Below are 16,254 nucleotides of genomic sequence, written 5' to 3'. Positions count from 1 at the left end.
CTCTGGTTCTATCGGTTCCTAGATCCAAAAAGGCTCATTAGCATTCTGTGTGGAGGGCGGTGACGGGATCAGCCCGGCCGGCTATTTAGAATGCTGGTTTGAACATCCGCTGTTTCTGTTTACTGTGCTATTTGTATATAAGGTTGTTTCTTGCTTTTGATTTCAAAATCGAGTAAAATGTTTCTTCTGTAAATTGGTGAAAGTGGAAATTAGGGACATAACACAGACAAGGTCAGTGGATGGTTCACTTGTCTGTGCTGGGTGGGATTAGGGGTACAAGAGCTAACAACCTTTCTGTCCACGGTGCTGGATGTCATTAACTGTTACCTCTATATTTTCTTTATTTTGTACCCTCTCTGCAGGCCCATAGTTGTAGGGTAGGCAGTGCATAACTGTGAACAGCCCTCAGCAGAAGGCAATTATGCTCAAATCTTTTAGTGTTGACAATATTTCAGGAGCAGGCTAGCGATTTTCATACTTAGCTGCAAAATTGTGGAACTCACTTCCGACACCACTCTGACTTCAACCAAGTAGAATACTTTTTAGGAAGCAAATTAAAACATGGCTTTAATCTCAATGCTAACCGATCTAGTCGCACTCACAGGTACTTTATATCAGCGCCAAGACTCCTCGGCATTAGTGCGCTTTATAAATGTCTCAGTCAGTCAGTCAGGCTCTGGGCAACATTGTCTAGCAACCGAGCAATCTATGCATTGTTTTACTGAGTAAATTAGGTGGCGCTAACATATATGGAGTTATATTTGAAAATGCTTCAGCATCTCTTAGAGACGTCCGTCTTTGGTTGGCAAAGTCCCACTTAAGCGCAACATTATTCTTGCGCTATTGATTGGACTCACTGAATTGTGTGAGTTCTACAGTGAGCATCTAAGGAGCCACAGCTTCTGCCTGTACTAGTGGGGCTGTGGTGTATAGATTGTGTAGGCTTTTTTTTCTGTTGCACATTGATGGAATATCATGTCAGATAGAATAACTCATTTGATGGTATCCAGGGAAATGTCAAGAGCCTATATATGTTGACTGAACCTATGTTCTGCTTAAAATAGAGACATTTAGTGTAAAGAGCGTGATGTAGGTGCAGTCGTCTGACAAATGAAAATGATTATCCCTGAAGGCTCCATGAAGTGAAATGGTCGATATACATTGATTGACTGTTCTGTACATTGTTTTCCATTTCAAAACAAGTTAGTTGGTCTTCACTAGCTCTGGTCCAGGGTGATGCCTTAGTAGATGGCTGCCTTACGGTGCCACCACATATGGACATAATAGGGCACCAAATTGCCAAAAAAAGACATCAGAAATGGTAGTGGAAAGGCAGCCTCCAAAAGGATAAACTAAACTTTTGTGGCTCATTCGTCCAGTGCATCAGATGAAAGGTATATATAAAAAAAATATTTGGACATTTTAGTATCTCTAGCCCAATTATTTCCCTCTTACAACATCCATAAGCAATGCTGAGAAGCAGAGGGGACACTAAAGTAATAAACTATGTATGATATATTAGACCAGGTGGGCATTTCTCTTAATGGGGTTGCTCTAGTTTTGTGAGTTGGTCTTTCCAAAGTATGAATCTTCTAATTCGCTTTAAAGGATGATGTGTATGGAAAGCATCTTTACACTCTCATGCAGAGTTGCTGTTTATGAAGGCTTTTTCAGAGGTGTGTGTGTTTCACTAAGATTCTTGGCAAGTGCAACCACTATTTTTTGCACTTTCTTTATATGTTATGGCGGCTTTGTGTATTTAGGACTCCATTTCTCCACCGAGCATCTGGGGTCTGTTTATATAAACTGCATTGGGCTGTGTCATAAGCTGACCGACAGGAGTCTGAGTCATATTTTTGGGACATGCTTGCTAGTTGGGTCTTTGGAGAGTGATTGATGAATAAGTGGATCATTCACAGATGATCAGTCTTGTCAGGTTGTTTAGAGAGTCTCCAAATCATTGAAGACCCCTGGCTAGTGTTTGGTTGAAGCTTTAGCTGGGTCCAACTGCTGTGAATGAGAAGGACCCCAGGCTCCAATGTTCACTGCCCAGTTGAACATCTCCATTTGTATCAGTAAGAGGACTGGGGAGAAGAAAACGCTGCAATGAAAGAATTGCAGATAAACTGTAAGAGTTCCGTTATATAACATAGAAAAAGTGGAGTGTGATAGTGATGGAGGAGGCAAAATGAGTATCAGAGAATGTAGACGGTCTCAGTGAACACTTAAAGGCTGTGAATCTTCCATTCAGGTTTGAAATTGTGTCGCACAGTGTGTCACAAGAGGTTAACACCTTCAGTAGGGAGAGGGCTCTGACAGATTCGAGGGACTCCTAGAACAAAAGTTCACTTCAAAGCCGGAATATACCTCAATATTCAGGTTTCCGTTTCGGGTCACCTTCCCTGTGACCAGTGAGAATAATGTAAGGGAGCAATCCACAAAGCCTGCATTTAAAAAACAAAACAAATGATCGAACAGATTCTAAGAAGATACATACATTGTTGTAAAACAACAAAAAAGACCATCACCATGAGTCTATGCCATTCCGTTATTCATGAAATGCACCTAAATCATCCAAAAAAGGAGTGCCGCATCGTCTTATATTAACATGTTTACATATCTCAATTGTTGCGCTGTAATAAAGTGCCTTGACATTACGACAGATATTAATTCCACATAACCACTCCACAAAAATATATGGATAGAATATCCAGAGCTTACCGAATTACATCATTGCCCGTGCGATTTGCTGCCATTTTCTAAGACAGTTGCTTAAAAACCAAGACTGTCTTTTAAGTTTTTTTTCTTTTTCCAAATTAATGATCAACAACTTGATGGGGACAACGATATATGCAACGTAGAGGGGCTTATTACGATGTCAGTCGGAGTTGCCTCCGACCGACACCGCTGCGGTCTCGGGACCGACTGACCTTTGGTTGGCGGTTCCGAGTGCCTGATTAGGATGCGATTGAACACTGTTGATTTGCATACTCCCATTACTCTATAGGAGCTTGTGTTACGGCCGTAAACCGGCCGTAATACAGGATCTCATAAAGAAATGGGGGGGGTGTTTAAAACTCTCCCCAAGGTGCCAACCACACAGTGCATGGATTTACAGGGGGAACCCTAGGTACCCCCACAGCCACCATCCGTAGGCCATGGAGGCAAGGGTGCCCTGCTAGGGGCTCCCAAAGTTGCTTTCCGACAGCCTTTCTGTGTCAAAATAGCCTGCTCAGAAAGGCTGTGTGAAACCGACATCGTAATCCTCACGGTCGAAACTCCAAGAGCCGGTCAGAACCACATCGGAATAACCAGCAGGTTTACACTTCGACCTGCAACATCCTAATTTGGCGGTCGAACCGCAAACCCGACCGTGTCTGTCAGAATACCTCCGACTGCAGTCGGAAAGATTCCAACTAGTGGTCAGAGGTTTTCCGACCGACATTGCAATAAGCCCCCGTGTGTTCTATTGCCATGAAAGAAGGAATTATTCCAAAGCTCTGATACCTAGGTATTTAAAGTACATCAATAATACAGTACATAAATTAGACAAAATATTTAAAGTGCATAGAAAGAGTACATAAATATACACCCCTGCCCTTTACAAAAACTTAAAGTGCTGGTGCAGTCATTTATTTATTTTAGAGTTACTCCACCGAGATGCAGCCATTACATACCATTCAATCCTGCTTCGGGACGATGTGCACTCCTCAGTATTAAAATGCATAAAACAGCGCATCAGTTTAATACATCAACCTCATGAGAAGGGAAGTGCAGAAATCAATTAATCTACCAAGATGCAACGTTTGAGTGACATACAATCATAATGCCAAACCACGGCCACCTACTCAATAAAGTTCTTACATAGTGCTTCTACAGCCTCTGGATCAGACATGAGCATTAATCTTTAAAATATGTAGAATCAGACTCCTAAACCGCTTAAATTGCTACACTGGGTTGTTTTCAAGAGATTCAAATGATTTCCAGATGCTATAAACCATGGCAATCTCCAAGGTCATTGTACATATGCTTCTTGAAAGGCTTTCATCCTCATAATTTTTTCATGCCAGCCCTGCAAAGTTGTAAAATTCGTGGTTCTCCAATATTAAAGTGTAGAAGAACATGCTCCCATTAAGGCTATAGAAATAAAGTATTGTCCAAACGTATTTACTTTATGACAATCATCGGAGAACCCATATAGCACTAGACTAGTTTCTGGTGTAATCTTTAATTGCACACCTTTGCTAAGGACTACGAAAAGCTCCTCCCTAAATTGAAATGATTTTGGACATGCATAAAATATGTGAAGCCAATTACGCGTTCCATCGCATTGACAGAGAAAACATTGATTAGGGACTGAAAGGAATATTTTATGCAGGGCTTGGGGAATATAATAGGACATCCATTGGGACAGAAACGATATCCTTTTAAAGTTCGCCACCCAAAGGGATGTGTGCCCCATCTCCAAAACAAACTGCCAATCTCCCTTTGATAACCTGCAATTAGTTTTCTCATAGATTGTATCCAAAAACGTAGTCATTAAATCTTGATCAGAATATTTCTGCAAAATCCGGTACCAATTGCTGATTCCTATCAGATCACTCCTAACAAGGGAACAAACAATTGTTAGGGCCACTTCACTCATCTCCTGATGGTTAGCTGTTAAACTAGTTATCTAGATATAACTAAAGATAAACTCTATGGCACACTGTCCTGTAGTGCAGGATGAGCATTTCCCATTTAATCGGATTATGGTCTAAGAAAATATCTCCTAAATCTATAAAACCTTCAGATTTACAAAATGCAAGCGTTGCCCTAGAAATAATTCAGACCAAAACATTTACTAGATACAGCTATAACAGCCTGAAACCTGCTGTGATCTAAACAAAGTACGGATTCAACTTCCTAACTCCAGTAATACATTGTACCTAGTCTGCTTTGAAAAGTTTGTGGACTTCATAAAGGCTAGTAAATCAAATGCTGATTCTTGCACTATACTCCAAAAAAAACAAAATCCAACACTCAAGTCCCTTTAACGAGTTGTGCCATCGTATCAACAATATCTCCTAGTAATAAATCTGTACATTGGAAAGTGCTAAATAAACCATCCTGGGTTTTTTCTTGCTAGAAAAACTTGTATTTAACCCTAGAGATTTTCCTATTCCTTACAAATCTTCTAACAAAGGAATCTAGCTCCTTAAAATATGATTTGTTGATTTTAATAGCTAAATTAGGGGGGAAAAATGGTGGTAATATAGACATCTAAATAAGCGCCACAATACCAATTAGCATCAACAGAAGTTGAGCTCTTCTTTCTAATAAGCTCTGAACTTCCACGAGCATAGTGATAACGTGCAATTAGAATAATTATTGGTACCAAAGATCCCTAGATATCGAATTGGGCACTGGGAGCTACTCTGATACTGTAAAGCTGGTGGAAGATCACTTGATGACGTGTTATATAGAAGCTACTCCGTTTTATCTTGAATGACCTTATACCCAACAAAATTGGTAAAATCTTGGATTAGATTGAGTGTCCCCTGAATATTAGCCCTTTCGGCCGCTCAGATATAGAATGATAATGTCCACAAATAATTCTATTTTTGGCAACCTAGCTATTGGTGGGCAGATATATCCCATGCTATGAATCATCTCTGCAAGAGACTACAAAAGGTAAAAAAATAGGGGACTATGGGCACCCCGTTGGGTATCTATATTGATTTTCACAGAACCCCCTACCTTTGAATTTATAATAACTTTGGCTTCTGCACCCTGATATAGGTTTCTGAGTATATTTATAAATCGATTGGGAAACCCAAATTTCCCCAAACTGCAGAAAAGGGTATCCCAATTGACCAGGTCAAAGGCCTTTTCGGCGTCCATCATTACCTTCACTGCCCTAGTTTTATAACTCCTAAAGTAATCTCACCTGCCAATCAGTAGGTCTGCCAAATAGATCGCCACCCCTAGCATTGTGACCCCAGCCGAGGCAAAATATGCATAAGCATGATAACACCTTAATATTATTATATAATTCTTCTATACATCGTGCCTTCACTTCCCTTCTCTACCCACCTTAGACCTGCTCATTTTCCCTGAACATGCTCTCAACCCACCCTGAACCCACCACCCAAAAACCCAGTAATCCTCAAAACCCCAAAACCTGCGGGCCCCTTCCCCCTTGGGGCTCCTCGCAATGGAGTCCCTACCCCTTCCAAGGAGAGGACTGCCTGTTGATCCCCCAGGATTCCCCATCTAATAACTGGCTCCCTGTTCCTGAGTAACTCCCAACCTTTAGACTGACTGAGGAAACGTGCCTCCCCACTCTGCACCCTATATCAATATCCCATTCTAGTGTACAGCCATCAAGTTAATTCCTAGGCTTTGCCCCTTGATGGAGAGCGTTGGTCAAGTTTAGAACAGTTGCCATCATTCTGCGTGCTTCCCCAACATCTGAAAAAAATTGAAACTGTACTTTATACAAATTTTTAATTTTGAGTGTTGGAACAACGAGGCCTGGGTGCCACCAGATCTAAACTGACTCAAGAGCCGGAGTAACTCTTTCCTTCATCAAACCGCTCTTATTTATATGTCAGAAAACACACAGAGTTTTGACTTCTCCGCAATAGGGAATTCTTTATGCTTAATTGCAGGTGCCAGAATCTGTTCTTTGATCCTGTAATCATTGAATTTCACTAGGATAGTTTGCGGGTACTTTATATTTGGAGTGCGTTGAGCTAGGACTCGGTGCGCACCGCACGATTGTCAGATATTTATTAAAGCCAGGTAAAATATTTGTCCGTATCAACTTTTCCATCAGCTGTGTGGGATTTGTTTGGCCACCCTGCATCTCCTGGCCTTTGGGAACCCTCAGAACTAACTTGTACCCCCCTTCTAAAATCTCTGTACTATTATTCCTCGTTTTGGTTATTACAATGACACGAAGTGTTGGTGACTCGATGTTGGTTCTTCTGATAATGTTGCCCAATTTTTGTCCTGTGTGAATCATTCTTTTATTCGCTATGCAGTCACTTATTGAGAAGATTTTAGAAAAAGATATTTAGCCATGTCTAGGACCAAATTGGTGTAGGTCGGGTGAGGTTACAACATGGATGAGCCGAAAGCGATACATTCGTTGTCACTTCATAAAAGAGAGAAGATACAAACTATTGTTAATCACGCACAATAAATGTATATGTTTCTTCGGTTTCAAGGTGACAATGTATTTCTTTTTTCATGTTTGTAACACACAATTTCAAAACAGCAGCCAGTGAAAAATCCTTAGCTAAAAGGCATTCACATTGACATCACCTATAGCTCACTAATTGCCGAGACCGGTTGGCTTTGCCAACGCTTGTTTGATGTAACATCAGGATTCAGTGCCTCAGCAACATTTGTAGTGCAAGTCACAAGCTGGAGACGAGGCTGAGATTCCTTGTGAATTTGGGTTTTATGTCAGAACAATGGGATCAATCGTTTTGACCTCCTGTAGATCAACTCGGCAATGTTGACTGTGGACACACTGTCAAGACAGGCATATCGGGGGGCGCAGGCATATCGGGGGGCGCAATGCAGAGATTTACTGGTCCCAACTCCACAGCTTTTCACTTTGAAATGATGTGGGTAGTGGATATTGTGGAGGTCGATATTAAACGTCAGTACTTTGACAGACCTTAACTAGCATGTGCACTGTTTGACAAGGACATGTATGAATACGGAAACGTTAGGGTTCTGCAAACATGCGTTTTAAATTGTCCGTAGCTTTTCAGACGTCCCTCCAGCTTGTTACACTGAGATACACTGCAGATGATGGAAAGAGGATAGCCCATGTCCATACATCACAAAAGTGGAGGGCAGCCTTCAAGCACCCCTTCACTAAACTGTCAGATAAGAGTGGAGACGCTCTAGAACTAATAGATGTTACAGTTTTAATAATGAGAGATGTCGGGTACATGTTTCACTTTGTAAATAATTCTGTATTGTGGTGTTTATGTGCACGTACGACCTCGTCATTTGTTTATTAAAATGTGTGTTTGCATATCATGTGATGTAATGCTGGATCATAACTTTCCCTTTTTGCTACGTTATGACGTTTTCATTCTTTCTGTCTTTCTAGACATCTTAATGGACGAGGAGGCCTGAAGTTGACCAGTCTTCTGTCCCAGGGTTGCTAAAGAATTTAAAATTAATAACCTTGCTGGAACCTCCTCCCAGGCAGCTAACATGGACGGGGGCCCCGACACATGCACGGACACTCAGACCGAACTGGCCGAGAGAGTTGCAGCCATAGATGTTGCCCTGGGCCCTGGAGGTGGACAAGATGCAGCCTCACAGAGGCATCGTTTGCAAAGGCACGGTGTGAGCATGGACGCCATGGAGAACGCGTCTTCACCTTACCAGTGTGCTGCAGATGCCGGACCAATGAACGTTTATCGGCCGGGAGATACACGCCCCGTTATTTCAAACAGGAAGTTCTCACTTCAGGAACGGTCAACTGGAAGTTACGTACCATCTCCCAATGCCACAGGCCATGGCCCTTACGCAACAGGACCCTCATCACACATCTCACCCAGGATTGTGAGAAGGCCAACAATCGAGTCCAATCGCGTCTCCATATCAGATTCAGAGGTATGTTGCTAATGGCAATTGAAATCTATATATGGTTTTGGGGGCTTTGGACAGCCAGGCAATTCCTGGAGGATTAGTTACAGTGCCTGGGTCTTTTAATGACATCATGAGCTGGAGAGACACAACAGTAGGCTTAGTAATACCTCCTGGCAGTATTCCTCCCTTGGGTCATTGTTGTCACTGCTCCAATGCAAGAGTTCTAGGCTTTCTAATTACATGCCTTCTCCGAAGACCTGGAAATAGTTACAGGAGTAGACCCGTTAATCCAAGGAGAGACCGGGCAGAGTTAATAACAAAACAACAACGTCTCAACTGGAAGTCATTTAACAAGGGCAGTTAAATACGGTAATAAATATCATGGAGGACAAAGGGAAAAAAGAAGGAGACCACAACGGAAGAAGGTGAAGAGAAGCAATTATTATTGTTCAGTAGTTATAGCAGCTCTACAGTACATTTAATTGTATGGTGACCATAACACACAAGTGAGCACTGTGCGTGCTTGGTGATGGGTGACGGTGCAGTGACACAAGAGTGTGAAGGGAACAGCATAAACGGCAAAAAATTAGGAACTAATAACAAAGTGGTCAATGAAAACATAAAATTATGTACAAATGTTTTACATTTTTTAGAATAAATGAATTGACCACAACAGCACATTCAATGGTGCAGGCCCAGTCACTGAGGTTCGAGATTAGGTCAGGGCGAGGCGTAATTATAAATAACAACTTGACAGCCTACTTGGGAGCCAAGGTGGCTGAGGTTTGTCCCGGCGGGGTCTGTATATCCCCAGGGTCCGGGTCAAGGATGTACAAATTATGGATTGAAATATCCGGATTGCTGAAATGCCGGAATGGGGCCAGCACGTAGATCACGGAGGCATCAAGTCGGTTTGCGGGGTAATTGAAGGTGGAGGAGGGAATCCTCTGGAGTTAATCCGGTTGCGGGACGAGTTAAGCATCAATTACCTTGAAACCCGACATTACGCCTCCGCGATTTACACGCCGGCCCCATTCCGGCATTCCAGCAATCCGGATATTTCTATAACTATGCCTCGCCCTGACCTAATCTCGAACCCCACTGACTGGGCCTGCGCCATTGATTGTGCTCCTCCTTGGCTGGACTTCGGCCGCCATTCTTATCGCATTCGTACATTTCCAAGCGCTATTGTTCCAACTTGTGACCATTGTCCTTATAATGGCCTGAAATCAATCAGGTTCAAACACCGTCGACGACCCAGCGCAGAACTTTGGCGCTGTTGTGGTCAATTCATTTATCGTAAAAAATGTAAAACATTTGTACATAATTTTATGTTTCCATTGACCACTTTGTTATTAGTTCCTAATTTTTTGCCGTTTACGCTGTTCCCTTCACACTCTTGTGTCACTGCGCCGTCACCCATCACCAAGCACGCACAGTGCTCACCTGTGTGTTATGGTCACCATACAATTAAATGTACTGTAGAGCTGCCATAACTACTGAACAATAATAATTGCTTCTCTTCACCTTCTTCCGTTGTGGTCTCCTTCCTTTTTCCCTTCGTCCTCCATGATGTATATTACTGTATTTAACTGCCTTTGTTAAATGGCTTCCAGATGAGACTTTGTTGTTTTGTTGTTCTCCTAAGACACAGGGGCTGTGTCCTGTTATATTCTCAATATCTTCCCCGCATACTTCAAGGCAGTTGCAGAGTCACCTTTTCTGATACTTTTCATAATATTCTTCAGTATACTTTTGCTTTAAACAGAGTTCTCCGAAATTAGTCCATGTGCGGAGGATCCGTCCAAGATTTTCAGGATAACCATTGTCTGTATAAAGACTGATCATTTACAGCAAGAGTGTGTACAGGTGTCATGTGTTTACACTGCAAAGGTTGGCATTGAGCTGGCTCGTGTGAATCAACATTGAACGCCTCTGGGTCCCACAGAGAGGCTTAGTACATGTGTCTCTATGACATCAGATCATCTGATTGGCCACAAAACAAAATGTTCGACCAGAATCTGGAACATGGTGTCTGCTATGCACGCAGGCCTCAGCATCACTCTCGTTTGAAGACCAGCATATCCCTTTTCAGCAATCTAGAGCTTTGCACTTTGGTTGCCTGCCAGGGGAGCAAGGTTCCTTGCTTGAGGTTAAATTACTTATATCCTTATCCTGTGCCCTATTCATCCTACATTCAGAGCATGGTTACAATGACACCTCGTCAGGGGTAGTAAGCGCTATATAAATGCAATTACAAGACATGTACATTTTCACCCGATTTCTCTGCAAAGATGCGCGTCAGTGTGTTGCTACAGATGCTCATTAATCCAGCCAGGGAAGGTAGGGACCCAGTGCTAGAAGAGAAGGCTTGTCACCTGGGGCACATTAAGATGCTGCTTCCGTCTAGGTGAGCAGTGGGGTTATCTCCGTGTCTGTGGGTCACCCAAGACGCTGCTGCTGTGGGATATCACTTCTTGTAGGAGGGCCATTATCCACGCTGCAGCTGACCTCCTGTGGACCTCCTCACACATGCTGTCAGAGGGGAGACTATTCACTTCCTTTCACTGCTCATCTGAGATGAATGCTGCCCGTATTCAAACAGGAGCTGGCATTCATTCCCCCATTACAGAGCCGCGGGAAACATAGCACCTGCAGGCCAGGCAGCGATGTAATTTGGTTATTTTATCTTTAGGGCCAGGTAACCTAGCATGAGGAATCACTTTGATGCTTTCAAGAAACCACATTTCTGTGACATGCTATTTGCTAAATGTGTAAAGTGGGTTTGCTTTTATTGCATGGTTAGCCTGTGTCTGGGTCTTCCTGCCATAGTGACCATAAACATGTCTGCTGTGTGTATATGTGTGTGTATAAATATACATATCAGTGAACAAAAATTACATTTGACTTTTTTCCTGTTATCATTCAGGGGACGGCCATTGGGTGGATTACTGAGGTATATAGGTATATATATATATATATATACCGCAGTGATCCAATAGCCGTCCACTGAATGATAATAACAGGGAAAAAATTAAATGCAATTTTTGTTCACTGAACTTGCCTCTAAACGATGATCCATTGACAGTGTCCTTATTGTTAAAACTGGCAGAATTAGACCCATGTTAGTCTCGTTCATCCATAAAGATCAGTGGCCTGTCAAATTGATCAACCTACAAGATAATTGGGAGATTTCGCTTCAGGGTTTCCCACATTTTAAAGAGACTCTTCTGGATTAAGCAGGCAAGCAATTACTAATTTCCAATTTTAAGCATGGCACACCATGTGCCCAAATATCGGCAAAGAACGCACACGAGTCGTGAAAACGATTCATGATCCCCAGGTGCACAGATGCCTTCCTAGATGTTCTAGCTCCCTTCCATCAAGGGACCTCTGTGATTTATAACCAAGAAGGAGACTCCTCTAGCTGCATAGGGGCCAACCAAGAAAGCCTGGCCTAGATTTCCCCCTGCTGAACTGTAAAAGAAACGGAAAAGGCTTTGGACAAGGAACAGAATGAAAAGAGAGGGAAGCCTCTCTTTCTGTATATTGAATTCAATAAATGTTGTTTTGACAGCTGCGCTCCTGGAGACACTGGAGAATTCAACCTTCAAGGAACAGCACCTTAAAACATGTGGAACTTTCAAAAAGGATTTGATTTCTTGGATAACATTACATTTTCTTCGAAACCCTAAGATTTCTTTAATATGTAATTCTTGGTTAATAATTCATTGCAGTGAACCTGGAGTGAGCCTCTTCAGGGAGTTGATTTCTGCAAAAGAAAGACTGAACTGAAGTTAAGATTTCTTGGCAGGAAGATCTTCTCTCTGCTTTTGATATTTGCAAGAGTATTTTATTTTATATGGAGTATATATTTTATTATTAAAAAGGCTTTTCTGTTTCTAAGAATCACATTAATCTCACATATCACTCATGGCTCTTCCACGTTACCTTACTTACTTTTAAAGTATTGTTCACACCTCTGACAGACTTCTTTCGCCCTCTGGTTCTCAGTTCCCCTCCCTTTCTGTAGCCTTTCAACTCTTCCTTGTTTTGTGTGTGTCTCAAGGCAGACATTCCTTCATTAGCAGGGAGTCCTGCAACTAAGCAAGTTGGATCTGAGTGTGATGCTGAGATGTGGATACGATAGGTCCCTTGCTCCTTTGCAACACCTCTTTTAGGGCCCGTTGTATGAAAAACTGCTCGCAATTTATGACCAGTATTTTTATGACCAGTAAGTAATTGTATGACTCAACCTATAGGTTGATTTTAAGCTTCTGATTTTGAATGGGATGCAATCTGGCCTACCTCATGAATATTAATGAGGTAGTTCATTACTAATAATGAGATAGGTCACAAAATTCACCTAACTCTGGGTGGAAATCACAGGAATGGTAGCCTACTGGAGTCAGCAATCACTATGTCCGTAACAGTGCTGTGTTACAAAAAAATACTTTTCTTTTACATTTGTATGAGAGTTGCAAGTTGGGCCAGAAGAACACTGGACCTACAAAGGGACATGTTGAAACGAACCTCTCAATAGTTAGGCACACAGTGAGTCTTAACTTCCCAACATCCTTTTAGTGTTGGGGAATCATCTATGGCTAATGTTGAATGGGTTTTAATCCCAATGCTGAATGGGGGGGTAACATCCTGGATCCACTGGAAGACAAATGGCTGTCAGAAATGTTTATTGCATGTGCTATTTTTAGGTTAAAAGGTGGTTGTCTAGAAACTAGTCAACCAGGGCAAGCTCCGTTCCTCAACAAGAAATATGCAACTGCCCCCAAAGGAGGTCCAGGTAAAGTTGTTTTGATCTACTAAGCTTCAAGGTCTCACTTCTCTCGTTCGTCGTACAAACTAACAAGCCTTCTTGAATGGCAATCATAACTATTCCAGTTCAGTGAAAAAAGTTTTTCAGATCAGGATAGTGGAATTTTATATTTCCGGATTGCGTGGTGAATGTACCTAAATTAATCTGTGCTTAATCCTCTGGTTTCTTGGCACAAAAGCAGTCAGGCTTAACTTAGAGGCAATGTGTAAAGAGAGGAATTTAAGTGATGAAGTGAAAAAAAATTTTTTTATCCTATCTGTAGAACTGCAGTTATGAATTTTTAAAGTTTTTTGTGTAAAATAGCACCTAAAAGATCAAAGCACCAACCGTGGGTATCTGGTTGTGCGAGATTGGGTAAAGTCACAAGTTAGTGCCAAGTGCAGTTAAGCATGATTCAGATACTCAAGTTGGATTGGGCCCATCTCGGCTTACCTTCAGACTTAGAAGAAATTCTGGGAAAAAGTCCATTGGAAGGTAGAGTTCAACTGGGCAAGGCAGGAGGCTGTGTTCAAGAAAGAGCTGTCGTTGCCAGGATGCGCAAGACTGCATACAAACCTAACAGCGAGAGGGAGGCCTTATATGCCAATTTCTTCCAGAGGGCCTCCTTTTTACAAGAGACGATATCCTTTTGGGTGGGGATCTCAATCTCCCCCTTGATCCTAGAAGCGATCGATCCCATACTCAGCAAAGTGACCCCCCCCACCCCCAGCCCTAACCCAGGGTCTACAGGTGGAAGATCCTTCTCTCACATTGCGGCCAAATCCTGGAACGAGCTCCCGGCAGACATCAGACTCGCCCACTCCCTAAACACCTTTAGGAAAGCCCTCAAGACCTGGCTCTTCGGCTAAGTGAGCTGCGAACACCCCTGCCCTCAGCACCTTGAGACCCTCAAGGGTGAGTAGCGCACTTAATAAACCCCCTGATTAATGGATTGATTGATTGATTGACGAGGTCTCAGTGAAGCTGTCTATGATGGCAGGAAAATGCTCTGAGCGGGAGAAGCTGGATTTCCAAGGAATTCGCTGTTGAACCCAGTGAAGATGTGTGCCTTTGGACTTAAACACCATTTTGTAAATTAAAAACCTTCAGCTGGATAAAGCTTTAAGCCTAAGAGTGCTACACAAGGCCAGATGCAGTCGCTCGGAGGTTCCACTGAACAGGATTTGCAGCTGGGGGAAGCACGTAGCGGCTGCTACCGCAAAGTCAGGTCAACCTGTAATGCACCTTTGGCAGATCGGCCATACAGAACTCTATAGCCAGACTCATCCTGGACCTCCCCAAATGAACCCACATCGCCCCCACCTGAGAGACCTCCTCTGGCTCCCCATTCAGAAGAAATGCTGGTTCAAGATCCTCATGCACACCTACCAAGCCCTCCAAGACCTAGGACCTGCCTATTCAAACTTCGCCTGAACTTCCACCAACCCGCTAGACACATGCCCTCCTCTTCACTTGCCCTTGCACACCCCCTACATCTGTCACAGCCCCAGCAGTGTCTGCTCCTTCTCCTAAATCGCTACCAAGACATGGAACAACCTTCCCCTCCAGCTCCATACAACCTCCTCGCTTGTAGACTTCAGAAAATAACTCAAGACTTGGCTATTCGACGGAGACACAGTGTTCAGGTACCCCTATGGGTGATAGTATTGTGCTTTACAAGTGCTGTTTCATTGATTGATTGAACCCTGAAGTTCCTTTAGAAATTTGATTAGTCATTTTATTTGGCCAGGAGGTGCTAATTAGTCTTTCTGAACACTACCATTTCGGGATGGTATTTGTCTGACTGCCGTTTTGTCTTTCTTTGATTAACTCGTTCAGTTGGCTGTAAAAAAGCTGGCCTCAGAAACCTGGCACCTCTTTGTGTCTCTGTTGTGGGTGGATCTCATGTGCCTTAAAGTACCTACACCAATGATTGCCTACTAAGAAAGAGAAGGAGTCTGCCAACCCTGAAGGAGAAGTATCCATGAAGAGCAAGATACAACATCTTCCAGGTGTCTCCAGGGGCACCCAGAAGTGAAGGAAGTAGGAGAACAATCTATGGACCTTGGTGTCTGTGTGCCTTTAGTTTCTCTAAGTTGGTTGTCGATGGGCACCTCAAGGATTTCAGAGTCCCAGTCAAGGTTAGGATCGCATATTAAAAGTAATTTACCCGTGCATGGCTGCCTTTGCCCAGAGTATGCTCCCTGTACGTGGCAGAATCGACTAGCCAATGCAGGGCTACATGAACCTACATCAAGGAAAGCCAAAAGAGGCAGCATCTGTGACTGTCACGCAGGCCCATACTGCTGTGACATCCATGACTGGCTGGCGCACGGCCAGAGTGCGAGCCCAGCAATCATAGCAGGATGCTGGAACAAGCTACCGGATAGCGCGCTAACTCTCAAGAAGAGGGTGTAAGCACACAGAATAGAGATAGATGGTTGGTTGAACTGATTCAAGGGGGACTGATTCACCATGTGTGGTAAGACTAAATACTTAGACTGAGCAGTAAAGACAGAGTGCAAAAACTTTAAGAGTAGTAATTTCACCTAAGTTATAATCACACTGATATCTCTTAACCCAACGAGGGGGAAATCACCTAGATGCCTGGATCAAAGTCTAGATCCAGGAGGAGGATTCAGGGAGATAGCGGAAAGAGGCAAAACACTGCTTCCTTGTGTTTAAGGATACCACATAACATTTTGTTACAATAGTGTGCAGTATGTTGTCCTAGAGTGCATTACAGTATTTTTCTCTCTTAAAGAGAATCACTGGGCTGGACATTTATTTATTGTAGTGTTGTGGAATTGTTGCTCTCAAGCATCTGGACACTACCT

The 16,254-nt window shown here is 42.9% G+C and overlaps 1 protein-coding gene across 3 annotated transcripts in view; it reads left to right on the top strand.

The window, feature by feature from the left end:
* The window catches only part of CAMKK1 (calcium/calmodulin dependent protein kinase kinase 1), a 1,170,789-nt gene that overhangs the window by 372,249 nt on the left and 782,286 nt on the right, over positions 1–16,254 (top strand). For all 3 annotated transcript variants that reach the window (XM_085649569.1, XM_085649570.1, XM_085649571.1), the window contains one exon: positions 8,117–8,628. In XM_085649569.1, coding sequence (XP_085505695.1) covers positions 8,224–8,628 — 405 coding nt within the window. In that variant the 5' untranslated portion in view covers positions 8,117–8,223. The remainder of the gene's footprint in view (positions 1–8,116; positions 8,629–16,254) is intronic.

This window comes from Triturus cristatus, chromosome 3_2 (assembly GCF_964204655.1).
Source record: "Triturus cristatus chromosome 3_2, aTriCri1.1, whole genome shotgun sequence".
NCBI lineage: Eukaryota > Metazoa > Chordata > Amphibia > Caudata > Salamandridae > Triturus > Triturus cristatus.
Note: the sequence above shows the minus strand (reverse complement) of the source record. Positions and strands in the feature narration are given on the sequence as shown.